At 52.8% G+C, this 25733-nt stretch overlaps 1 protein-coding gene across 1 annotated transcript in view; it reads right to left on the bottom strand.

The window, feature by feature from the left end:
• Positions 1-672: 672 nt before the first annotated feature.
• Positions 673-25733, bottom strand: part of TGM3 (transglutaminase 3) — a 36495-nt gene continuing 11434 nt past the window's right edge. Inside the window, exons 5-13 of the mRNA XM_030308999.1 lie at positions 25142-25270; positions 22265-22442; positions 22039-22174; positions 12222-12325; positions 10850-11095; positions 7133-7441; positions 4581-4738; positions 1310-1443; positions 673-935 (exon numbers count right to left, since the gene is read on the bottom strand). Of these exons, the coding sequence (XP_030164859.1) occupies positions 788-935; positions 1310-1443; positions 4581-4738; positions 7133-7441; positions 10850-11095; positions 12222-12325; positions 22039-22174; positions 22265-22442; positions 25142-25270 (1542 nt within the window). The 3' untranslated portion in view covers positions 673-787. The remainder of the gene's footprint in view (positions 936-1309; positions 1444-4580; positions 4739-7132; positions 7442-10849; positions 11096-12221; positions 12326-22038; positions 22175-22264; positions 22443-25141; positions 25271-25733) is intronic.

The raw sequence follows: 25733 nt of genomic DNA, 5'->3' as shown, positions 1-25733 counted from the left end.
TTGAGGTCCCTTCCCACTCGGCCCAGCAGCCACACAGAGAGCACGCAAAGCCTGCCTGGGACAAGGGGCTCCCTCTCCGGGCAACCTCGTCTATTTTTGGACATCCTATTAGAAAGTTTATTCACTGAACAGTGAATAAACAGTGGTCTGTCCCACACAAGCCCACACTCCCTTTGGACACTGGCATGTGGGGAACAAGATGTCCTTGGGTCATCCCTTCTCCAAAAGAACATGGCCGCCGCCCCCCTTCCTCCTCCACCACCTTAGCCAAAGCAGCAGTCTAGTACAGCCCGAGCTGATTGTGTTCTTTTTAACTTTTATTTTGAGTGTAAAGATGTGAGTGCCACGACAGTGTGAGTGCGGGACAGTGCCTCCCGCGGTGGCCCGAGGGAGGAGCGGGAATGTCCCAACTGCATAGGCTTGGGATCAGCAAACCTTCCGGACTGTCTCCTCCCCCACAGCCATTCAGAGAGTCGCTGGGTCAGATGCCACTCTGTCCTGCAGCATTGCTGGCCTTGAGGGCCGAGCAGGGCCACGGGGCTCATGGGAACGTGCAAAAGTGAATGCGTCTCAGGGCGGGAGGTAGCCAGCCCAGCCCGGGAAAGGCGGGGGGCGGGGGGGGGGGGCGGGGGCGTGCGTGTGCCGGAGGCTGGGGGTCCCGTCCGGGCCGGCTCGGGGGACGTCGTGGATTTCCCAGGCTGGACATCATGGGCAGGAGGGCTCACTCCGCAGGCGAGCGCCGCCTGCCCCGTGTTACCCAAGTTTGTATGGGGCCCCCTCGAGCCCTTCATTCGGCCACGTCGATGGACAGCATGGCCTTGATCGCAGGGAATTTGTTGCAGGAGAAGTCAGCGAGCAGCTGCTTGGTGCCACTCCGGGTGGGCAGGATCTCAAAACGCACCCGGGACCGCTCCTTGGGGCGCAGGGTCGGCACGCTGGTGGGGAAGCGCACCATCAGGGTTGATGGCGAGGTTCGTGGCCCTCGGGCTAGAGGGGCCCCCTGCAGCCTCAAGTCCTGAGCTGGTGGGGCTCCCTCTGGCTCCCTCCCTGAGTCATGCCCCACCCCCTGCTAGCTTGGGGCCCCTCAGCCGGGGAGGGAGGGAGCCCCATGATCTCCCACATACGGAAAGCCCTTGAGGACCGGCTCCAAGCGCCGGTGATCTGGACTTCCCGGGAGTTCAAGTCTGGTCAACCCCCACACCAGATGCAAACGTGCGTGCCCGCGTGCGGACTCTCCCAGGGGCTGCGGGGAGGCCGCCTCCGACGCCCTCCCACCGCCCCACACTGGCCCCTCAGGCCTGGCACTCACTCAATCCTGAGGCTTCCCAGCAGCAGGCCGCTGCCCTCCACCATCAGCACGCAGTCCTTCACGGGCTCATCCAGCGGGTTGGAGAAGAGCATCTGGACGTTCACGGGCTGCTGCACCCGGGCCTGGTCCAGCACCTACGAGGAGAAGGGTTGCCGGAGTCAGGACATGGGCTGCTAGCCTCACCTGCCACTTGGTGAGAGCCCACGCAGGCTGGGTGGACAGCTCAGTGACGGGCAGACACCCCTGCAGGGGCTTCCTAGGAGACTGCTGCCAGGCCCCGTGCTTCCGACGGGACCCCAGGCTCAGAGGGAGAGGCGGCACACTGTAGTGACTGAGAGCACTTTGTCTTCTCTGCCCCTCTTCCTGGTCATGCTGGGAAGGGCAGCCCTGCTTCCCAGGACGGCCCCGTTCCACGTGGGCTGCTCAGAGGGCGGGGGACTGTTTCATTCTGAACTTAGAACTTTCCTGGGGCGCCTGGGTGACTCGGTCGGTTAAGCGTCCCCCAGTCTTGGCTTCAGCTCCGGTCGCGATCTCACAGTTCGTGAGTTCAAGCCCCACATTGGGTTCCGCGCTGACGGTATGGAGCCTGCTAGGGATTCTCTCTCTCGCTCTCTCTGCCCCTCCCCCACTTGTGCGTGAGTTCGAGCCCCGCGTGGGGCTCTGTGCTGAGCTCCAGCTCAGAGCCTGGAGGCTGCCTTGGATTCTGTGTCTCCCTCTCTCTCTGTGCCCCTCCCCCACTCACACTCTGTCTCTTTCTCGCTCTCAAAAGATAAATAAACATTAAAAAAATTAAAAAAAAAAAAAAAAGAAAAGCAGTATTTTCTTTGAGGCTCCCACTCACCGGTCTTTTTCTTCCCTTCCAGCCTGGAAGCCCCCTCCCTGGGAGGCCGAGCCCACTCAGACCCCCACTCAGAGCCTCATGCTCCTCTCCACAGGACATGGCATTGGACCCCTCAATTCAGGCCACTCTCTGATGACACCCCGGTCTATCGATGTCCTTTGAAACTTCTGGAGCCAAAGTTTTCCCTGTGTGTCACGTGTGGTCTGGACGGGGCTCCCGCCCCGCACTGTCCTTGGCCAGAGAAGCCTCAGGTTCCCATCAGGAAAGCAACCTGGACTATTTGTTTGCTGTCGAAGAGAGAGCCGTGCTTCTGTCCCTCCCTGCCTTCCAAAGAAGGAGCCAGATAAGCTCATGGATACATAAACACTGACGTAGTGTTCACACTGATATTCGGTTTTCGTGTTACTTGTTCTTCTTGCATTATTCCTGCTTACCACCCCGCCCCGTTGACCCAAATCTGTATGTGCACCCAAAAGGGAGGATAAGAGCCACCAGAAATCTGAATCTGATTATCAGTGGTTCACGGGCCAACGTGAGGGACATCACCCTTTGGGACAAAGTTCAGATTTCATGGTCTGATTCCACCGTATAACGTCCTCAATGCTTGCTGCGAATCCGTGCTGGATTAGAGAACGGGACTTCATCCGAATGGTTACCTTTGCATACAGATTACCCTCACGGGTTTAAAAGTCCGCACCCTGCTCTGAGTGAGCTGTGCACGGATTCTTTCAAATCAAGGTAAGAGTGCGTGGTGCTCTGCAGGTTGATGTCAAGGCGAGATTGTTAGGAGCAAATGCGCACAGAGATGTCCGAAAGAAGAGAGATCAGATGCCCTTTTGAAAGATTAAGTAAGAGAGTTCTTGGTGGCACATTTCCAGCCTATTTGTATTCTGATCTCCTTTCTAAAGATATAGGCTCTTCAAAGACAAAGGCCACTTGATATGGAAATCCAAAAGCAACAGTGTTGCACAACAGTGTTGAATAAAAGAGAAAAGATAAAGCTACAGGGGCGCCTGGGTGGCTCCGGTGGTTTGAGTGTCTGACTTTGGCTCAGGTCATGATCTCACGGTTCTTAAGTTCGAGCCCCGCGTTGGGCTCTGTGCTGACGGCCCAGAGCCTGGAGCCTGCTTCCGATTCTGTTTCTCTCTCTTTCTCTCTCTGCCTCTCCCCTGCTCATGCTCTGCCTCTCTGTCTCTCAAAAATAAATGAGCTTTAAAAATGAAAAAAATAAATACATTAAAAAATTTAAAAAAAAGATAAAGCTATAAGAATATTTGACGATACTGGATAAAGGAGTATAATGGGGGGAAAATTACCTTCACTTAACCACTGATCATTTTAACACAGAATGTTTTCATAACTGAACCAGCTACTACCCAGTGTCCCCTCCCAGCTTCAGCTGTCCATCACATCTACGGAGAGGATGCGCGGTTCTTGGAAATGCCTTGGGAAGCAGGAGAGGCTTTGGCACACGGGGGACAAGCACCGGCTGACGACGAGGACGCGCGGGTGGGGAAGAAGGCAAGCCGGAAGCCAAGTGCCCTGCTCTGCTCATGATTATTTTACAAAATCTGATTAGCTTCTAAGATGTGGCAGCAGGGAGCCAGTGATGGGCCCAGAGCAGGGGCAGCGCCTCCCCGGGTGGAGTTTACAGACGGGTAGGAGAACGGAGCCAAGATCAAAGTGCACAAATACAGGTATAACTTCGACTAGAACAGATGCCATAAAGTAAGAGCACAGAAGGCTCTCGGGGACGTATAACTGGAGACCGAGCCTTATTTGGCGGGGCAGGGAGGGGGCGCGTCAGGAAACGCTTGTCTGGGGAAATGGCCCCTGCAAAGGAGGTATTTTATCGCGATGACAGAGTTAGAGCAAACGGAGCCACAGAGATCAAGGGACTTAACTCGGGGTGGCTGCTGGTAAATGGTGGGGCCTGGATACAAGGTCAGGCCCAAGGGCTGAACGGCTGCCCCTCTCTGCTTTCCCCTAAACTCCCTGGCCAGGACAGGGGCTGCCCTTCTGAGGTGGGGGACCACTGCCCACTCTGAAGCACAGTCTAGACGATGCTCCGCAAACATGGCCAGCAGCTAGATTGTGGGCTAGACCCACCCCTTGTGAGTCTCTGTGATTCTCGAGCCTGGCCCTGCCCGGAACACGGCAGGTGCTCAGAGCTGAGGAACCCCTCCAGCGGCTTCTCAGCTGATGCCCCCAGTGCATCTGGAACCTGATCCGAAGAAGCCCAGGGGCAAATGTGCTTGTTGATTACCAGAAACAAGGATTCCGGTCTGAGCGGGAGCTCTGGGCCATCCACTTGGCGGAGGCTGGACCTAGGTCCCTGACCCTCTCAGCGGGGAAGGAGCTGCTTTGCGGTTTGGGGGTATTGGTAGGGCTGGGCTGGCTGGGGAGGCGCCCATTCACCGCCCCCCTTACCTCCAGGGTCAGGCTGGGGTTGTCCAGGATGATGTCCCTTTCTACCACCACCTCTGCCTCGTCGGAGACCTGGCACACGGCGGTGGTCCGGATCATGTTGTCTGCCTTCAGGTACTTCTCGTACTGAGCGTATGTAATCTTCACGGGATGCTGTATTTCTGGAAGGAGAAGCCGGGGAGGGCAGAGTGAGAGAGAGGGGGGTGGACTTCTGGAACCTTCAGAGCTGATGATACCAAGCCAAGGCTGCGGGAGCCGGCCGGGGATGTCTGCAGCCCGGGGCTTGACTGAGCCCTCCCTGCTGGGCCCGGTGGGAAACAGGCCCCTGTTCTGTGCAGCCTCTAGAGCCGAGGCTGGGGAGGGACCAGGACTCCGGCTGGCTGGGCAGCTTCCCAGGAGGATGGGTTGGATGGGCTGGAGACACTTCCCTTCCTGGAACATGTCAGAGGGCAGGGAAGAATACAAATGTTAGCCGATTGCCTAACGATGACGACAATGGCGATGACAACAAAATCTTAACTAGGAAGGGAAGCCAGGGATCGGCTGAAGAAATCGAATAGCCTGGGATTCTATTGCGACAGGCCCCCGAACCACCTCGCCACCGCTGGTCTCTCCTGCTTCCGAGTCCCCCCCACACACCAGGCGGACGCGGCTTCGGAAGCGCTCCCCCCACCCACCCCCTCCAAAATCATGTTCCTCCTCTCCCATGCCACTTCAAAAAGCTCCTTGCTGGCTCAGAAACGAACAGGTGATCATAAGGGGGAAAGAATAGGAAAAATGAAGTAAAAACAGAGAGGAAGGCAAACCATAAGAGACTCTCAAACACAGAGAACAAAGTGAGGGTTGATGGGGAGGGGTGGGGGAAATGGGGGATGGGCATTGAGGAGGGCACTTGTTGGGATGGGCACTGGGTGTTGTATGGAAGTGATGAATCATGGGAATCCACTCCCAAAGCCCAGGGCACACTGCATACACTGCATGTTAGCTAACTTGACGATAAATTAAACAGAAAAGAAAAAAAATAACGTTCCGATGCGTCAGTCTGGCCCTGCATCACTGAGCCCAACTCACCTCCCCCTTGAGAGAGCCCTGAGTGATTTTCATTGTCCCTTTGACCACACAGATACATGGTGGCCAAACCACAAGGTTCCTTCGGGTAGAAATGCCTCCCCCAGCTTCTGTCCATTCCCCTGGCTTTTCCCAAGTCTCAGGGCCCCTCTCCCTCCTCTGTGGTCCAGGCCATTCCCGCCTCTCTACCAGGGGTCATGCTGGGTGGCCCGGGGTACCCCGGCACCCCTATGCCCTTTGAGAGGGAAGCTGCCTCGGCTGTTCGCACTGGAGGAATGTACGAGGCCTGCCTCGACTGTACAGTTGGATGTGCAGAGTGAGTTGTTGTTTCAGCCCCTTCTCTCGCGTGAATTCTTTCTGGTCCACAAAAATAGCTCTCCCCTAGAGCTTTGAAGGGAGACAGCAGCCTGGCGGTTGCTTCTGGAGGGGGGAAGATTTCTGCTGAAATTCTGCCAGAAAACAGGTTGCTAGGGCTGCAGCCTCCTGACAGGTGTAACACATCTCAGTGTCCCTACAGACAGAGCTCTTCTTTCAAGACGGGCTGTATAATTAATCAGTTTTTATTATGGGAAGCAAATAGCCACCCCACCCTTGTTAATCTGCTTTGTAAGTCCCAACTTTTCATAACAGCTTGGCGGATTTTGCCAACGTGGGCACGCCTGTGTTCTAATCCTCTCAGAGCGCCGGGCCTTTTTCTGCTCCGCCTCGCTCCTTTCCCATCTGCACTACCCAGGACCAGGACCGGGGAGTTTCTGCTCCTCCCAGATTCTCTGGCCTCCAAGAACACCCATCACTGCCGAGGGAAATCGGGAAGCTTCCCCTGTGGCTGCGGTGTGGGAAGGAACATTGGACAAGGGTTTAAGACCCTGCTCTGTATTGCGACCCGTCCGGGGGAAAATCTGAAAAGTGTTTCGTTGTGGGGTGGGGGTGGGGAGCGCTGGGGTGGGGGTGGGGGTGAGGCGTGTGGGAGGGGTAGGCAGACATATAATCTAGGAAATGGGGGGTGGGCCTGGATTTAGCATCAGGACGCCCAGGGCTGAGACCCCCGTACTGCCGCTAGCTGTGACGCGTAAGCTCTTAAAGCAAGGTCACAATGTCTCCAAGCCTCAGTTTCTGCCTCTGGGAAAGGGGATACTGAAATCTGCCCGTTTCAGAAGATCAAATGAGAGAGGATGTGAAGAAGCTGTCTGCACGCTGAGCGAAGTGCGTGTACCTGCAAGGGACGTCGCGGTGTGGCTATTAACTGCCAAAGCCTCCTTCCTTCCTCCCCCCCGGGGTGTAGAAGGATTTGGGTTGGCACCGCCCTGACCTGCACTGTTCTCACTGTGACAGCTTTCAAAACTTCAAAACCCAAGGCTTAACCACAGCGACCATGGGCTGCTCCTCTCTTAGTCAGCTGAATCCGTTCCAACAGGAACCCTCCAACCCCAAAAGAACACGAGCCGCCTTGGATGCATGGCGTCCCCACAAACCACAGGGCGAGTTACCTTCTTCGGGATCCAGGGATATTGTGACAGAGTCCTTCCACACTTCGTGTACCAGTGTGCCGTTGTAGACGATGGTCCAGGCCGTCATGTTCACGGTCACCGTCTTCATGTCGCTCGTCAGGTTTTTGAGTATCAGGGCCATGTTGACTTCTTTGCCCACCTCCAGGATGCCAGTGACCTTGAACTTCCCAGAGATGCTGGGCTCCCTCCCCTCTCTTTCCAAGTGTCTCGCAGACGTGGCACCAAAAGCCATGCGGGGTTTAAGTTTCCCCAAAGCCTTCTCAAACACTTGTCTCTCCTGGCTGGAACCTGTGTGGTTGGAAAAGAGGGAAACATCTCAGGGAGGGGGTGGAGCCTGGACAAAGGACAGCGCTCTACCTGGAAAGGCAGCCTGGGACTAATTGGCTTTGCCCACTGAGCCACGATTCTCATCGAAGCAAGTGGCCATGCTCTCGGGACCTCCATTTCATCCTCCTTAACGCGAGGCTCACAGACCCACCAGTCTGTGGCGCTTTCCCTTTCAGTGGGGAAAGCTTTAGCGACACCTGCACCAAGTTACCATCTGGCTTGATATTTTGCTCAGCTTAATCAGTGTAGATTTCGTGCCCCTTTTCTTTGTTTTATTTGTTTATGTTTGGATAAAAGGTCCCTGGCGAGAACAAGCAGGTACTTTAAAAATAAGTGACGGGGACACTCGTGTGGCTCAGTTGGTTAAGCGTTCGACTCTTGATTTTGGCTCAGGTCATGATCTCAAGGCTCGTGAGTTCGAGCCACACGCCAGGCTCTGCAAGGACAGCACAGAGCCTGCTTGGGATCCTGTCTCTCTGCCCCTTCCCCTTTCACGCTCGCTCTCGCGCTCTCTCACTCAAAATGAAGAAAGGAGCTTTTAAAACAGAAAAAGTAAGAAAAACGGAGTCAAAAAAGGTTAGAGTGAGTTCATAAGCAAAAAGAGGGGAAAAAAGGTGATGATTTAGAATTGGCTTCATTAAAAAAATTTTTTTTTTTTTCCAAACCACTTCACCGTGTTATTCTGCTTTGTTTCTAGAGGTACTTTGGGGTCAAAGAGTGGCACTTCTGTCCATGTCAAAAAAGAACTTCCCGTGGTTGGTTTGGTTCCGTGTTATGACTAGTTTAAATTGTCGAGAGAGTCCAGGTTTTAAAACCCCAAGGATGGATTTTCTGACTCCGACTCAGATTGTGAACACTGCTAAATGTGACGGTAGAGATGGCCCCTGGAGAATGGCCATGGTGACCCTCAAGGTCGTGGCTCTTGGGCATTAAGGTGAGTAGCCACCTCCACGCCTCTGGGCCAATGGTGGCCACACAGTTCACATAAGGCTCCCTGCCTTGACCTGAAGATAGACCCAAGATCAAGGAGAAGGTGCACTGACCCTCCAGGAATGTGGACAGACATACACAAGGAAGGATTCCCATGTTTGTATCTGCAGACCATACTTAACGGCCCCCGTCTTCCCCAACCAACTTGTGACATTTTTAAGACACCAGATGACTTATCGTAAGCACTTTACAACTTAGCGAGGCCTTTCCCGTAAGTTACACGTAACAACTGGCTGAGACCTCAGAGGCCAACCCATCCAAGGCCATCGTGTTAAAAGGAAGGCCTTAAGAGAAGACGTTACCGATCCAAGCAACTGGTCTAATCATGGGGTTAGAAGCAGAGAAGAGGGCCAGTCCCCACGTGTCTATACCCGTAGTCCAAGGTTCCCCCCCAGAACATCCTACTGAAAAGGAGACAGGCAGCCAGATTACCCAAGCTGAAAGCTCCTGGTGGGCTGGGTTCTTTCTGGTGCCTTCCCATCTTCTAGCAGAGTTGTAAGTCCACACCCAGGGCTGGTGTCTGTGCAGGGAGCTGAGCCTTCTGTCCCCAGGACCTCAAAGCAGGCGTGTTTGCACAACGAGGCGCAGAGCCCAGATACCTATATAGGTCACCTGCTGAGCTTACTCAAGACTCATCTTCCTGCTACTGTCTTCTCCCTTGGTGTTGACGTTGCGCAAATGCTTAGCAACCCATTTTATGAGCTTTTCCTCCCCGGGGCCCTCGGAGACGGGCCGGCCGGCATCATTAGGTAAGGAGAACCGGGGACAACAGTCATCAGCTCTGCTGTCACGCAGAGGCTGGGGCACTGTCCTGCATGGACTCACCCCAACCTGGCCACGGCCCAGCCCTTCTCCATTGGTGAGGAGGTTTGGCTGGGACAGGCAGAGCCCCTCAGTAAGCAGAATCAAGGTGTGACAGCAAGGTAAGGAAATCCACGGGACATGTGTCCAAGGGAGCAGTACCCTTCAAAAGGTACCTTGGGAGGTCATCATTTCAGTGTAGCGACGGAAGTCCAAGTTGATAAAAATCACCACTATTTAATACATCCTCACTGTGCCAGGCACTGCTCTTGGCCCTTCCTGTGCACAAGCTCATTTACTCGTTTATTTATTTTTTAACGTTTATTTATTATTGGGAGACAGAGAGACAGAGCATGAGCAGGGGAGGGGCAGAGAGAGGAGGAGACACAGAATCCGAAGCAGGCTCCAGGCTCCGAGCCGTCAGCCCAGAGCCCGACGCGGGGCTCGGACTCACAAACCTCGAGATCGTGACCTGAGCCGAAGTCGGACGCTCAACCGAGGGAGCCACCCAGGCGCCCCTGCACAAGCTCATTTAAATCCTACTGAAGACAGGCATTGTTGTTCTCATGTTACCGGGGAGGGAGCCGGGGATCAGAGATCCTAAGACTCCTGCGTGAGGTCTCCTGGTTATAGATGTATGACGGGAACCGACCTCCTGCCCCCCCGGCCCCTACCCTTGTTTCTACGTCATGACAGTGTTGAAAATTCTTCGGCATCTCCCTTCCCCCTGGCCTGTGAGCTCAGGGAGGGCAGGGCCTCTGTCCGCTGTGTCGCTCATTGCCTCCCCGGAGCCGATCACGCAGCGGGCACCAGCTGGGTCTCAGTCCATGTTTATTGACTGAGAGAAGGGCTGTCTGGTCCCAGCCCTGGGGATGGCCTGCAGAGGCAGCTTGGGGACCAAACTGAGGCTACCGATCTCATTACCCTAGGCCTATGCTTCCAAATGCCCATAAATACCACTACCCGGGCAGGTTCCCCGCCCTCTGCCACCAGACTTGGGAGTCAGACCCCGTCTCCCGTGCTCCGCTTTCCTCTTTTGTGAGCTGCAGCCGACACCAACAGCCAGCATTTGTGAGGGTTTTGGGCTTCACTCCAGGGCGTGCTCTGGGTCCCTTTAGGGGAGCACCGAGGCAGGGACCCACATCTTCGGGGGCTTTGCCCATTTCGGAGTCCGGACAGTGTTTCCCGCCTGTGTTTCTTGGAGGCTAGCAATTTCTCCTAAAGCCCCCGGGGCAGCCTCCCACGGGAGTCGTGTTTCTCCCCGTGATGTCCCATCGCAGGGCTGTCACCCCAGTTGTGGGAAAGGGACGCGGCCGGAGAGGAGCCGCACTGCCAGCTGCCAGGCCCCGCGGCAACATTCCACGGGCGCCGCGTCTGCCTGTGATGGTTCCGTCCCCACTGGAAACAGTCGGAGGAACTGGGCGTTAGGCGCCAGGGAGCAGTCCTCCCATTCAGGCCGAACGGGCTGAGAGCACAGGAGGAGGAGGAGGAATTCTCTCCCTCCTCCGCCCTCAAAGCCGTCTTCCCACCGCCCAGCCCTGGGCGGCGCAGCCCCCAGGGGCCGTGCCCCCTTCCTACCTTCTGGATACTTGTACTTCTCCGTGATGTCCATGCGAGAGTTGCTGCCCACGGCCTTGGTGCTGATGTACCTGCCGATGCTGCGGGCGTCCGTGGAATTCTGCTTCTGGGTGTTGTTGCGGGCGTCGTGGATCCAGGTGATGCGGTCGGCGTTCACCTCCGCGAAGACGAAGGGCATGTCGAAGTCCAGGTTCACGTCACCCTCTCGCACGGCGGTCACCGAAGCGGGGCCGCACTGGAACACCCCTGGTGGCCCAGGCGTAGAGATTGGATGCGTGCCAAAGCCAGGCCAGGCGGGCGAGAGCCCACCCCGGGGAGGCCGCCCACGGCGACGCAGCTTCTCTGCCTCTACCCCCTGAGACTCCTTCGGCCCCGGCTGCCTGCCCCACTCCTTTGGCCCTCGGCACGGGCCCTCCCGGGGGTGCTGTTATCTGCCGCGGCGACACCCCGCTCAGACGGCACTTCTCCGGAAGACTGGCCAGTCCCGCAACCCACTGGCCGCCCCGGGGGCTGTCTCCTAAAGAGGAAAATCTTGCCGTCTTGTGCCCTTTTCTACCTTCCCAAATCCTCACCCCCTATTCCCAGAAGAATACCCTAAACCCAGCCCGCAGGGGTCTTGCTCCTCTGAGCTCCCCAGCCCTGCCTGTCCCCTCGCGCCTCCCGCACTTGGCCGAGGTGGATCAGATAGGTAGAGACAGGTGTAGATGTGGATACACAGGATACAGTTTCATGTGACATTCAACATGAACGTAGCCCGCGACACACGGCCCGCGGGTCACAAGCGGGAAGAAGAAAACTTCCTGGAGAGTCTGGGGCCCAAGCTGCAAAGGGAGAGGCCGGAAGTGGGAGCCGAAGCCCTGGGCACCGGGACAGGGAGGGGGCCAGCCTGCATGAGGAGAGCTTGGCTTGGCAGAGGGGCACCGTGGAGGGGACAGAGGTGCTGAGGGCCCTGATCACGGAGGTCTCCAGCTGAGCGGGGGACTCTGGGCGAAATCCCTGGGCAACAGGGGACCGGAAGGTTTCTGTGCTGGGAGGGACAGGCTCCTCGAGGCAGTGTGGGGAAATCCCTGTTGGCAGAGCGTGGCGTCTTCCCCTTGTCGTCTGGCACGTGCCAGGGCCTCCACAGCAGTGACAACAGTCGCGTGGGCACAGGGAAGCCACTCGTCCAAGTAGCAGCCTGAGCCAAGGAAAATTAGGATGGGAAATCTATGCTGAAAATATTTTGTCTTCGTTCCATCGAGCCTTCCTTTCCTTCCATCGAGCCTTCGGGTGGCTTTCCTGAGCCGCGTCCACTGCTGCGCAGAATTGAGAGGCCGGGACATAGGGCGAAACCCAGAGGTGGGGGAGGTAAGCAGGGCTGCTGGAGGGTTACCTTGGCTCCTCTCCTGGGGGGTGGCGTCCAGGACCTGCCATCCACCGTACGAGGGGCCCAGGTCAGTCCGCACAAACCAGCCTTCGTTCCAGACGTGGAAATTCCTGCGGACAGAACCACAGATTGCAGAGCTGGCCAAAGGCCACGAGGCAGGAGGCGGCAAAATACCACGCCTCTGCCTGACAGTGCGGCGCCCCTTAGTCACCGAGCGAGTTTCCCCTGCGCCAGCTACTGTGCTAAACCTCGCCGAGCACCTAAGTCCTCACAGCGCTAGGAAACAGCGCCTTGATGCCGATCTCATAAGAAGGAGAAACTGAGGCTCGGGGAAGTTTAGCAGCTTCCAACGGTACAGTCAGAGTTTGGATCCAGGCACCCCTAACCCCCAAACCTGGGTCCTCGACCACGATGCTCTACTGCCTTTCTGAGGAGCAGAATGGCCCCCGGTGGGAGCGAGCATCCAAGCAGGGAAACCCACACAGCTTTTTTCCTGCGCGTCCTGCTGGGAAACACGTCTGTATCTCACGCCAGCTGAAAATAAATGGGGCTGCAGCAAGAGTGACAGGTCTGGCTAAGAGCCACGTGCTTCTGGGCTGAGGTCTGGCTGAAGAATGACACACGCCAGCGCAAAGATGTTCTTCGTCAACTGCGTCACCTCGTCTCCCAATCTGCGGGGCTCAGTCGCGTCTCCAGGGATAGCCAATTAGCCGATGTCTCCGTCATCCCACCTGGTGGTTCTGCCCTCTCCTGTCCTCTCTACGCCCACTGCAACTACATTAGCCTTGGCTTTGGCAGCTTTGATCCAACTAGAAGAAACTGTACGTCGGACACGAATCCAACTTCCACGCGACTTGGAAACACAGCGTTTTATACTCGTGAGGTGGAGAGAGTTTGAAGCCGAGTGCCCACTCAGAAACCATAAAGGAAAAAGATCGACACATTGGACTAGGCAAAGATATTAAACTTGCATATACCAGCCAAGCAAGCAAAGTGTAGAAGAAGAAGCTCCTTGTACGTGGTCCCTTCCGCAGGTAACAATAAACTCGGAAAAGGAAAACAAAACAAAACAAGCCCCCCCCACCCCCAGAAACAAAAAGAAAATAAAAACCAAAAAAAACTAGACAACTCCCTGAGCGTGAACAAAACAGAAGGATTTTGGAAAGGAGTCTGAACTTGGAGGAAGGAGCCAGCATGGGGCAAATTGCACTTTGGGTGACTTTGCCCTAAGTCAGACCACATCTGGGGCGAGGTGCGGGGCAGTAAAAACTTCAACGGGTAGCCCACATGTTTCTGACCCGAGGAGCCAAGAAGCAGCCTGGGTCAACCAGGGCCACTAGACAGTGAGGGGGAAGCCCTGGAGGGAAGGAGTCAGAGAAAGAAAATCCCAGATATGTATATAAACTCTGCCCAAGCCTCTGGGCGACTCTGACCCATGCATGTACACAGCAGACAGCAAGCAGTCGGCTAAAGATAAAAGAAATGAGCTGAGATTCGAGTTGTTTCCTGCCATAGGGTGAGACGAGGTTTGCAGTTTGGACCCAGCCCAGGCAGGCTGCTGAAATAAAATAACAGAATCCAGACATACTCAATGCCTGGGATGCAGTCCCAGATGACTCAACATAGGAAGAACCAGAAAAACATGACCCATTCTTCAAGGGAAAAGGCAACAACAGAGAGTAACCTTAAACCAATATAGATGTGGGGATTATTGGACAAGGACTTTAAAGCAGCTCTCGGGACGAGGCTCAGTGAAATACGGGGAAATATGGTAATAGCAAGTGAAAAGAGAACTTTTAGCCGAGCAAGAGAAACTATTTGAAAGAAAAAAAAAAAAAAGAACCAAATGGAAATTCTCAATGGAAAAAAGACGAATATCTTAAATTAAACCATTCAATGGATGAGCTTATTTGTGGAATTGAGAGGCCAGAGGAAAAGTTCTGTAAACTTGAAGATAGACCAGTGGAAATTGTCCAAGCTGAAGAAAAAAGAGAAGAGTGGTTGAAAAAAGATCAATAAAATAGGGAAAAAATATATAACATATACATAGACAGAGATTTACTATAATTAATATTATGAAGTACTTACAAATTAGTAAGAAAAACACAAGAGGACGGGTCAAACGCACCAAGAAAGGACAATGAGCAGGCAATTTTGGTAAGAAATACAAACGATTAAGGCACCTGGGTGGCTCAGTTGGTTAAGCGTCCGACTCTTGGTTTCAGCTCAGGACACGATCTCAGTGTCCACATCGGGCTCTCTGCTGTCCTCGCAGAGCCCGCTTCAGATCCTCTGTCCCCTCCCCCACCCCCGACCTTCCCCTGCTCATGTGCTCTCTCTCAAAAATAAAAAAATAAAAACTTAAAAATTAAAAAAAAAACAACTGCCAAGTAAACATACTTAAAAAAAAAGAAATACAAACGATCACTGAACATATGATTACCCTAGCGTATGTTTAATCCCATGACCACGGAAAGAAAATTAAAGTGACAAAGAGATACCATCACACCCATGCGCGGAAAAAGACAGGCCCAGGATGATACATGTGGTTGTGTGATGCTTGTTTCCAGATGTAGGAACACAGGCACTGTCAGAGCTCACTGGTGGGAGTTTAAATTGGGGTGACATGTATGGAGGGCCATTGGGTAATGGGTACGAAAAACCCTTTAAAAATCTACATACCCACTGAGCTGGTAATTCCACTTCTAGGGATTTCTTCTATAAAATAATTCACACGGGCTCACATAGGTACACGTGGAAAGGCGCTCACCGTGGCATTGTTTGCAATAGCAAAAACAATGGAGGAGAAATTCGTCAGGAGGGAAATTGCCAGAGAAGTTGCGGCACAGCCATGCACCAGAATATCAGAAAACCGTCCAAAAGAATGAGCAAAATCAAGCTAGCATTTACGTGGAAAGATGTCTAAAATATATCAAGTAAGAAATGGTGCATGGTCCCTGATTTTTAACCACCACACGATCCTATCTGTCTCTCTAAATTTTTACTTGTTAAAAAATTTTAAGAAAAGAAAATGCAATAAAAAGAAAAGAAAGAGAAAAGAAAAGAGAAGAGAAGAAAAGAAAAGCCAAGAAAAAAGAAAAAGGGGCACCTGAGTGGCTCAGTCGGTTAAGTGCCTGACTTCAGCTCAGGTCACGATCTCATGGTCCGTGGGTTCGAGCCCTGCTTCAGGCTCTGTGCTGACAGCTCAGAGCCTCGACCCTGCTTTGGATTCTGTGTCTCCCTCTCTCTCTGCCTCTCCCCAGCTCTCTCTCTCTCTCTCTCAAATATAAAATGAAACATAAACAAATTTAAATTTTTATTGATTGACATAGAAAGATATAAAATAGTTTAACTTGATCCTATTTGGGTCATGAAAACCACCACACATCCATCTAATGTGTGGACAGGACAAAGGGTCTGGGAGAATCCATCTCAAAATGTTATTAGTGTTTTTCTTTGGGAAGTAATATTGCGCATTACTTATTTACTTCTTTGTTATTATTTTATAATCAGGAAAAATTTGTTTTCATGTTGCATGTTTGGAAGAGGCTTCCTGTGGGGCCAGACGGGAATCTGTGAATGCTAGGCAGCTACCGGAGGAGTTAGAAGCACCCCGTCAGTACTTATGGGGTGCCAAATGACCGTGCTAGTCCTGCAAGGAACGAGGGGAGATATAAAAAGTCAGCTCCAACACAAGGCAGAAGGGGATAAGGCCATAAGAGGTGAATAAACAGATGAGTAAGAATAATACGAAGCAAGGATACGAGTGAAGAAAAACAACACTCTTATTCACGACTGCAGTGACCATAGGTCATCACAATCTTTCTGGAAGGCAACAGTAGTAGATGTCAGAAGCCTTAAAAATGTTCCTTCCCTTTAATCCAGGACATGCCATGTCTAGGAATCTTTCTTACGGGACTAATCACAGATTGTGCTCAAGATTTATATCTGAGAACGTCCATTCCTGTGTTATTTATAACAGGGAAATAGATAGGTAACCTAGGGAATAGGGATTATAGTAATAGCAAAGGTAGGAAAAGAAATAATGGTTCAACCATACACTGGAATTTGACACACTCAAAACCTTATTTTTGGAGATTATTTAAAATTTTTTTTTTCCAACATTTTTATTTATTTTTGGGACAGAGAGAGACAGAGCATGAACAGGGGAGGGGCAGAGAGAGAGGGAGACACAGAATCGGAAACAGGCTCCAGGCTCCGAGCCATCAGCCCAGAGCCTGACGCGGGGCTCGAACTCACGGACCGCGAGATCGTGACCTGGCTGAAGTCGGACGCTTAACCGACTGCGCCACCCAGGCGCCCCTTGGAGATTATTTAAAGACATAGGGAAAATGCTCATCATATAATGTTTGGGCGAAAGCACAGGACTTTAAAACAAACAAACAGGGGGCGCCTGGGTGGCTCCGGCGGTTGAGCATCCGACTTCGGCTCAGGGCATGATCTCACAGTTCGTGAGTTCGAGCCCCGCGTCGGGCTCTGTGCTGACAGCTCAGAGCCTGGAACCTGCTTCGGATTCTGTGTCTCCCTCTCTCTCTCTGCCCCTCCCCCACTAGTGCTCTGTCTCTCTCTTCCTATCAAAAGTAAATACATGTAAACAAATAAAATAGAAAACAAACAAAACAGCGAGGTTCGTTTCCAGGTGCGGAAAAAAGGAGGATGCATCTGTGATACGCTCCGTCTTGTACCCTGCCTCGTAAAATGTGTAATCCCAATTCCATAAACAACTGATGGAGGAAAGATTGGCTGGAAAACGATCAACTACTCAAAGTATGTGAACAATGGGACTACAGATGGCTCGAATTTCTTTATTCTGAAACTGCCTGTAATGGGGGGGGGGGAAGGGTCATCATAAAAAGGATTGCTAGGAAGGTCCACAAGTCTTTTGGAATGGGCCTCCAAGATCAGTGAGAGTTCACTCGGGGAGAAAGCAGGGGGTGTGAGGTGATCAAGGGACGGGACAGGGATGGGAAAGCAGTAGGAACACCAAGTTTCGCATTCGTCTACTTCCTGGCAGAGAACCCTAGGGGAAGGGCGGGTTTGTATCAAAAATCGGTAAGTCGCTGGATTTTAATATTTATTTGCAAGGTGGGAATTTAAGAGCAGATAACAGATTACATCCTGGTCCCTCCCTCATTTGGAAGCCAGGACTTTACGCACGATTATTTGGGATGCATGTGCCTGTCTCTCGAGGGGTTTCGGGGGGCGGGGCTCAAGAAAAGGACACACTGCAGGTGTTCGAACTCCCTGAGGCGTTTACTAAAAGATGCGAATTCCCCTATCTACCCCCATCCCCCCCACCTAAGTCGGTTCTAATATAATCTTGGAAGTTTATAAACCATTGCCTTAGAGACGGCATCTGCCCTGTGCTGAATTCATGGGGTCAGGAGACCCCATCTAGAAAGGAACCCCCAAAGCCCTCTCCCTTCCCCTGGTAGACTCCCATTTGTCCTCAAAACAGTCCAGACACAACCTCCTCCAAAAAGTCTTTTCCTGATGCGGGGAGCCAGTGCCGGCCGCACGTCTGGGCTATCTCTGAATCTCGCTCAGGATGCGGTTATTTGGGCTTTTCTCCTCCACACCTGCTAGTCTCCTTACGCAGCCGCGAGCTCCTCTGGCCCAGTGCCTGCGTCTCGCTCCTCTTGGGGCCCTGGGCGCCGGGCAGGGCCTGGCACGGGGGACGCACTTCATCGTGTTTTCTGGGGCCCGGGCCATTCTGGGAGCCTTGGTTGCCTCGCCACAAGTGTGAGCGAGGCGCGTTGGGGCGGCCGCGTGTTAGTGGAGGCCGGTAGCCATGGAGAGATTGCATCACGAGCCAGCTAACAGGCCGAGGTGTGGTTGCCAACAGCTCTGCCCCAGAACTGGGCAACTCTACCTCCCTGTGACCGGGCAGGGCGGGCCCCACGTACCTTCTATCTCAGAGCTATATAAAGTCTGCAAGCAGAGTCAGGTGTGTGACTCCAGAAATTGGGGAATCGAGTCAGGCGAATTAAGAAAACAGGCCAGAGATGTCAAGGGAACGATAACCTTGGCCGTACTTGTTCCAAATCTTTTGCTTAGCGTTCAGTGACAGAACAAGGCCCCACAGGCCTCCTCTGCAGTGGCTCGGAAAGGAACCGAATGAAAGAAGCATCTCAAACTAAGCTCCCTGCCCCCACCCCCAGAGGAGCCTGATTCTCGAGAAGCGAATTCTCCAGAACCCTGTCCCTCTTAAGCCGAACCACTGGCATGAGCAGCATGGCTTGGAAGAAAACCTACCCCACTGGATGCAGTTAATGTGATCAGAAGAAAGATCTGGAAGAAATTGCTGAGGTCCCCCGGGCCTAGCCCTTCGTTTTGCAGATGGGAAACTGAGGCACAAAAAAGTTAAGGAACCTACGTAAAGTCATACACTTTAATTTAGAGAGCCTGAAGTCTCTCTTACTTCTCTCCGGGCCTTTGTTTTCTCATGTACGGAATCAGCAGGTCCCTCCCCAAGATCCTTCCAGTCTCCTAAGGTTCTCTGACTCTGGAGAGTCCCGTTGACAGGGATCTGTGTTCCACCCCTCACTTGGACCCGGATTCACAGTTTGACTTTGGGCAAGCCATTTCCCCTCACTGAGCCCATGAGATAGCGTTTAGTCTTTTTAAAAGATGTTTAGTTTTTAATTTTGAGACAGAGAGAGAGAGGGAGAGAGAGAGCGCGCACCAGTGGGAGAGGGGCAGAGAGAGAGGGAAAGAATCTCAAGCAGGCCCCTGGTTATCAGCGCCGAGCCCGACTCAGGGCTCGATCTCACCAACCGAACCGCGAGATTCTGACCTGAGCCGAGATCGAGAGTCAGACACTTAGCTGACTGAGTCACCCAGGTGCCCCGAGAGAGAGAGAGCGTTCAGTCTCCCAGAGAAGGGCCATCTGCCACCTAAGTGTGAATCAAAGAACCCGGCCCCTCCATCTGCACGGGTTGGACGGCACCCAACCTCACCGCAGCCCTGCTTGGCATCCAGCCAAACTGGGAAAATCTCAGAGTCAGCAGGGTTCGATTGCTCAAGGTAACATTAATCAGGAATAATAACAATGTTCTCTGGCATGTCTCTGGTACCAAGTTGCCTGGGTTCCAAATCCCACCTCCACCGTTTGCTGGTTATGTGCCTTGGGCGGGGGGCGGGGGGGGTGACTCTGTGTCTCAGTTTCCTTGACTACAGAACGGGGGTGATGACGATACCGCCCTACCTCATTGTTCCCGAAGACCCCACGTAGGCCCCGAGAGAAGTGTCCGGTAAGCAGCGATTGCTCAACAGGCTATTCGTCGCTGCTGTCATTATCAGGCACTATTGGCCATTTCACCTCACTTGATCCCTACCTTCTATTTATTACCTGAGGCAGATCCGGGCAAGGTTCTCCAGGCTTTCAACCTTTGCAACCCGCAGAGATTCGGATCAAGGTTTATTCTGTCCAAACCCAGACTATCCTTCTACTAAGAGGTTAGCGAAGTCCCTCCAGGCGGAGGACGACTTGTGGTTTCTCTCCCTCCTCCCCACCCCGGGTGGCATCTGCACAGAAGGGACAGCACGGGTCCCTTGGGAAGGGGAGCTCTCAGACAAAAAGTGGGGTGAGCCGGAGTTGCAGGGAATTGAAACAACGAAAGCCGGTGAGAGTCTTAAGGGAGCGTTAGTCTGGGGCCAACCCTCGTATGTCACTGATGGATAAGCGTGGAACCAGAAAGATGAGGTAGCTTACCAAAAGTCCTCGGGCAAGATGGTAGTCGGGCTGGAACCAAGACTCAGGCCTCCCTGTCCTTCTATCAACCAGTCCCCACCTACAACCGGTAGGGAGTGGGGTGGGGAGGGACCCCTGGTTGCCACTGCTTTCTGAGGACACTTCAGAAGAAGCTGGTGGGGGGTGAGAGGGTGAGGGGTGAGGAGACCCCCAGCAAGAATCAGAGCTTTTGGGGCCTGACACCCTCCAACAAGGCCCCCCCCCCAAAAGACAGCAGAGACACCCTGGAATGCCTCCAGGGGCCCATGCTTGTCCTAAGATGGTCGCATTTGGAATGAATTATAAAGCTAATGTGGTGTGGTAGTGTGAACCAGTAACCAAGAGAGCTGGATCCTAATTCCAAATTCAGCTTAAAGGCCCCACATTTCTGTTCTCAGGAAGCCTTCCTTGAGACCTCCTTTCCCGAGCTCCCACGGTGCTTGCCGTCTGATGTGTTTCCCTGGCATACCACACACCATCCTGTGTCGCTAAACGGTCTCGACTAATGGCTTGCCCCTTCCCTGTCTTCTGACAGCAGCAGAGGGACCGAGTCTCGAGCTCTCTGGTCCCTCTGAGGTTCCTAGCATGTAGGACAATCACAGAAGGGTTGTGCCCAATGGGACCTCCCCTGCCAAATGGTATTGGGCCGAGCATCAACTCTTGTGAAGGAAACCAAGGCCAGGAGTGACATTGCCCCAGCAATGAAAACAGGTTGCGGTGGGATTTTGGACACAACAACAAAAAGGAGAAGAAAACCAGGGAGAAGAAACGAGGGAGAAGAAAAGGTACCCACTTACGAGAAGCTGGAAAACAAAATCTTGCTAACGCAGCAATGTCATTAGAGAGGAAGTTGTACGTGCCCAGATCAAGAAAGGACATCCTGAAATGAGCTTTCTCTCCCTCATTACTCCCTGGAATCCACGTGACCTTGGGTGAGCTACATAAGCCTTACTCTCCTTCCGAGGCGAGGGGATATTGATATCACTCAGTTCCGTTGTTGGTGTGGGGTTGTTGTTGATTTGTCTGAACAACTTTTCCCATTAGTATTTAGTCCCCTTTGACTCATTCAACCGGTTACACTAAGTGCATTTCAGAAAAGCTGGACCTCCCTCTTATGAGAATATTAAGTAACAGGGAATATTTTATAAGACTGTCTCAGAATTGAACGTCTGGAAATAGATCGCATCAGGTTATCTAGCCATATGTATGCATGTGAGTGATTGTGTGTGTGTGTGGGGGGGATAGCCTTTGAAATGGATTAAAACAGTAGATTATTGACATGGGCCTGTAGTTCTTTGCATATATCGACACAGAGATATCTACGTGTATGTACAGATATAGACATAATTATTTTCAGTTGCCATTTGGTAATAATTTGGCTTACTGCACAATCTCAGATAGCTGTAATAATATTTATTGCATGTATATATTGCTGTATGAAGTCATAGGTCTATGTCTATAAGTTTTATATAGCCTGCCTCCGGGGGCCATCTATTATACATTACATGTGTATGTGTGTGTATAGATACATGTGCACATGCCATATATACGGTTAGAAATGTATATGTTCAATTACACACAAAGCTTCTTATGTTCAGCTGGAATCCAGAATAAACTAGCTTTTTATCGTATCAATCCAGGTACACGAAAAGTACATATGCGTAAGAGAAAATGTGTTGCTTTCCTTTAAGAAAGCCCCTAAGTCATACGAGTCGCCTGAAATAAGGTAAATTTATATTTATCACCGGAAAATCAATAGTTTCAGCATTTACAGTTCTCAAGTACAGAGGGTCTAATGGGCCCTGTAAATTCAGGGCGATTGCACACAGCCCGTGAGCCATTGGCTTTCACTGGTAGCAGAGCCTTCATCTGAAGGCAGGGGGGTGGACCGCCAGACTTCCCAGGACCCTGGGAAGGGGTGTTTTGGATCTTACTAGACGTCTAATCAGCACTGCCCACGTTTCCATTCTAAAGCTTGTGTCGATGTGTTAACTTGCCTCCCAGCTCCTGTTGGGAGCTGGGTCCCAGAAGCTGCTCAGGGCTGGTGCTCAGAAAGGGTCGACTACTCACCACACACTATCACTGCCCTTGTCCATGGGTCTCCCATAGGCGTCATAGTACACGTCCACACTGAGGTTTCGGTCTGTGTCATGAGCCGAGTTGAAGTTGGTGACCACCCGGGAGGGAATCCCGAAAGACCGCAGCACTGCAAGTCAAGGGGGCCGTATGAGGACCCAGGCTGCTGTGGAAATGACCCTCCTGGGGCCCCCTACTGCGGCCCACCGACGCAGAGTACCTGTGTTGAGGGTCCCAGCAAAGACCCAGCACTGGCCATATCGGACTGGCCTGAAGCCAGACCTTTTCCACTCCTTGAGGATCTCCACGCTGCCATTCCAGTTCCGTGGGTCCCGGCCACCCGTGTAGCTGCCGCTCCAATTCCCAGAGATGACACCGTTGTCATCATTGCCGTTGACCTGGGCAGGAAAAACCCCACATGAATCAGCGTAGAGTTCAGGGGACAAGGCGGGGAGATGAGGAAGGAAACCGGAGAGATGGTCTAGTGGTTTCTCTGTGTCTTTCTGGCTGATTTAGGGATGATCATTGTAATAGCGATCCTCTAGGGGCACGGAACAGTTTAGCAACTTAAAAGTGCTTTGGGCCATGATCGATGGCCCATGACCCATCTATCAATCCTCACATGGCCAACTGAGGCTCCACGGCTTTTCAGTGGCAAGGCAGAGTCAGTACCCCAGCCTGCCAGAACTCAGGGACTGTCGTTGATGTCTGACTTGGGAGTCTATGAAGCAGTCAACTTCTTCTTGGAACGCGTAAAGATGGAATATTGCTTTCCATTCATTCACTTCATTCATTCATTCATTCATTCAACTTAAGACGTGATTCTTGGGGAAGTAACAAGCAAGATGCAATGTGAACAGGGCACCCGATTAGGAATCAAGAGACCGGAGTTCCATTGTCTTTTAGAGACACACATTGAAGTCTTTACGAATGAAATGATGTCACCAAACAATCTGCAAAGGAGGGGGTCAGAGATGACACAAGACTGGCCTTGGGTAGAGTAACTACTGAAGCTGGGGGTGGGTCCACGGGAGTTCAGTTTACTCTTTCCTCTACTTTTGCGAAGGTCTGGGCTTTTCCATGACAGAAAACTTAAAAGAAAGAAAGGAGAAACCAAGTTATAAGGCCAACTTTGCCACTTGTCAGCTCGGTGACTATGGGCAGGCCATTCAACCTCTCTGGGCCTTGGTTCTTCACCTTCCTTCCCCTACAGGGAAAGTTAGAAACAAATGACTTCTAGCGGCCCAAGCGTTCGAAGTTTAGGAAACTTTGACAGGCATTTAACCCAACCATCGAGGCTGCGAGGCCTGCTCCCTCTCTTTGTGGGGCTCCGCGAGTGGCAAGACCGGTGAGAGCAGATAGTCTGGACCCAGAAGGATCTTCACCCAGCCTCCCGCAGCCCCTCCGTATGAGGGATGTGCTCTTTTGCCCAGCTTCCGGGAAGGCCTGGGCTATAATCGTGGAATCAGGCAAGACGGGCCTCCTCCAAGATGGGAGATTGCACGGCCCAGCCCATCTCCTGAGTCACAGGTACCCCCGCCACAGCCACCGGAGTGGTAATCAGCAGGGTCATCTCCAGCTGAAAGCAGAGCATCTCAAAGCGCTGCGCAGGCCATAATTAGCTCAAAGCCCAGCCCGACCAGGAGGTCTGGAGAGAGCGGCAGGGAGGTGCAGCTCAGGAACTTGGCACTGAGATATGGTGCTTTGTCCCCAGGGTCAGAGTGAGTCAGCAGCTGCCAGGGCCGGCTGGCCTCACCCACCCTCTCCTGGGCCTGTGAGGCTCAGCCTCCCTTAACCTGGGCCTCAGCTCCGTCCCACCCCTCCCGGGCCACTTGGTTTTCAAGGCTCAGCCCAGGCCCCTCTTCCCTGGTTCTAGCCCACCGCCTCCATACTCCCTGGGCCTCCCCTCTCCTTTCCTGCAAGGCTCCGTTTTAGACTCCATTCCCTTGCAGGAAGCCCTTTGGTTAGTAAGCAGTCAGAAGGTGGTTCCAATTTCTAACAGCGTAACGAGCTCATTAACTCAGGCTCCAACTCAAAAGTAGAGACCAGGAATGCCTCGTCCATTAACAACAACCAGAAAGGGGGACACCTTCTGGGCAATTAGTTTCAGAGGATTAACGTTCGAGAACTCTTTAGCCTTCAGCTTTTAAAAAAAAAAAATTTTAATGTTTATTTTTGAGAAAGAGAGAGAGAGAGAGGGAGACACAGAATCTGAAGCAGGCTCCAGGCTCCGAGCTGTGAGCACCGCGCCCGACATGGGGCTCGAACTCATGGACCGTGAGATCGTGACCTGAGCCGAAGTCGGAAGCCGCCCAGGCGCCCCAACTTTCAGCTTTTTAACTGGTAACATGACACCATGTTTGGACCCTTTCTAATGGAGGCTTTCTCTACACAGCCAGTACCTGAGAGAGAGAGAGTCCTCCAGGATCCAGCCTGTGTGTGTGTGTTTGTGTGTGTGTGTGTGTGTGGGGAGGGGGCACAGGTCTTCCACGTGGAAGAACTGAGTGAATGCCAGAGGCCGTGGGCAGGCAGCTTGCAGACTTGTTCTGGTTTGATTCAGGCTGTGTGCTGTGAGCAAGTCACTTCGGTTCCCCCATGGGTTCCCACTGCGGTTCCCACTTGGGTTTCCCCATCTAGATAAAGAGCGGGTGGGCCTGCTGCCTTTCCAGTCTGACATTTGAACACTCTGCTGCACGGGATGGAGCACAGCAGAGGCGGGTTGATACCCCAGATTCACTTGGGAACTCAACTTGTCCCCCCTAGGGGGCCCGGTGATGGAGCAAAGTTTCAGTTGTGCACCCTACTTAGCATGGGGGACAGCAAAAGGGCAAGTGCCCTTATCATCGGAGAAAAGCCTCAGGATACAACGGAAAGGGCCTTGGGGCCCTGCCAGTTTCTGCCTCTGCCATTCATTCACCATGTGCCTTTAATTTAGAGGAGCCTCACCTCCATATGTGCCAAATGGGATGGTTATAGCCACCAACTAGATTTTGTGAGTCTTCAATAAGATGACAGGTGTAAAGGACGCAGGTGCCTAACCCATAGTTGGGTTTGATCTATGGGAGCCACGAGTTATTATGGTTCTCCTGTCACTCACCATGGCACTCAGCACTCGGCCGACGTATTTGGGGTCGCTTCTGCGGGCCACATCGGTAGCAGGGTCCCGACGGAAATTCAGGCTGTGATCCAGGATTGAGAGGCAAATGTCCAGGATGCCTTCTTCAAACTGTTTCAAATGGGACCATCCGTTATGATGAGACAAATGACAAGCAGCATTCACCATTGAAAGGTACGGGAGCTACATACTGGTGGGAACCACAGGAATGACTCGGGCCCTTTCACTCCGTGGCCTCTGGGACACGGAGCTCTCTAGGAGCAGCCACCTCGCCCAGCCTCTAACCTGCAAACTCATCCGGAGCCCTCGCCATGCACGAGGTCCCGTGCCGAGGTCCCGAGAGGGGACGAGACCCCCCTCACTGTCATGGCCCGGGGAGCAAATCACTTAGCCTGCCTGGGCCTCGATTTCCCCATCTGTACGACAGGGGATCAGGCCAAGCTCATCCCAAAGTTTCCATCTGGCCCTGACTATGATTTTGAGCATAATCTTTAGACTCCGGGGAACTAGTTATAAAGATAAAATATCTCACTAAAAGATTTTGAAGCCGTGTTCCCCAAATAAGACTTATTTG

Source organism: Lynx canadensis, chromosome A3, assembly GCF_007474595.2.
Source record: "Lynx canadensis isolate LIC74 chromosome A3, mLynCan4.pri.v2, whole genome shotgun sequence".
In the NCBI taxonomy this organism is placed as follows: domain Eukaryota; kingdom Metazoa; phylum Chordata; class Mammalia; order Carnivora; family Felidae; genus Lynx; species Lynx canadensis.
The sequence above is the reverse complement of the archived record's forward strand: the minus strand, read 5'-3'. Positions and strand labels throughout refer to the sequence as shown.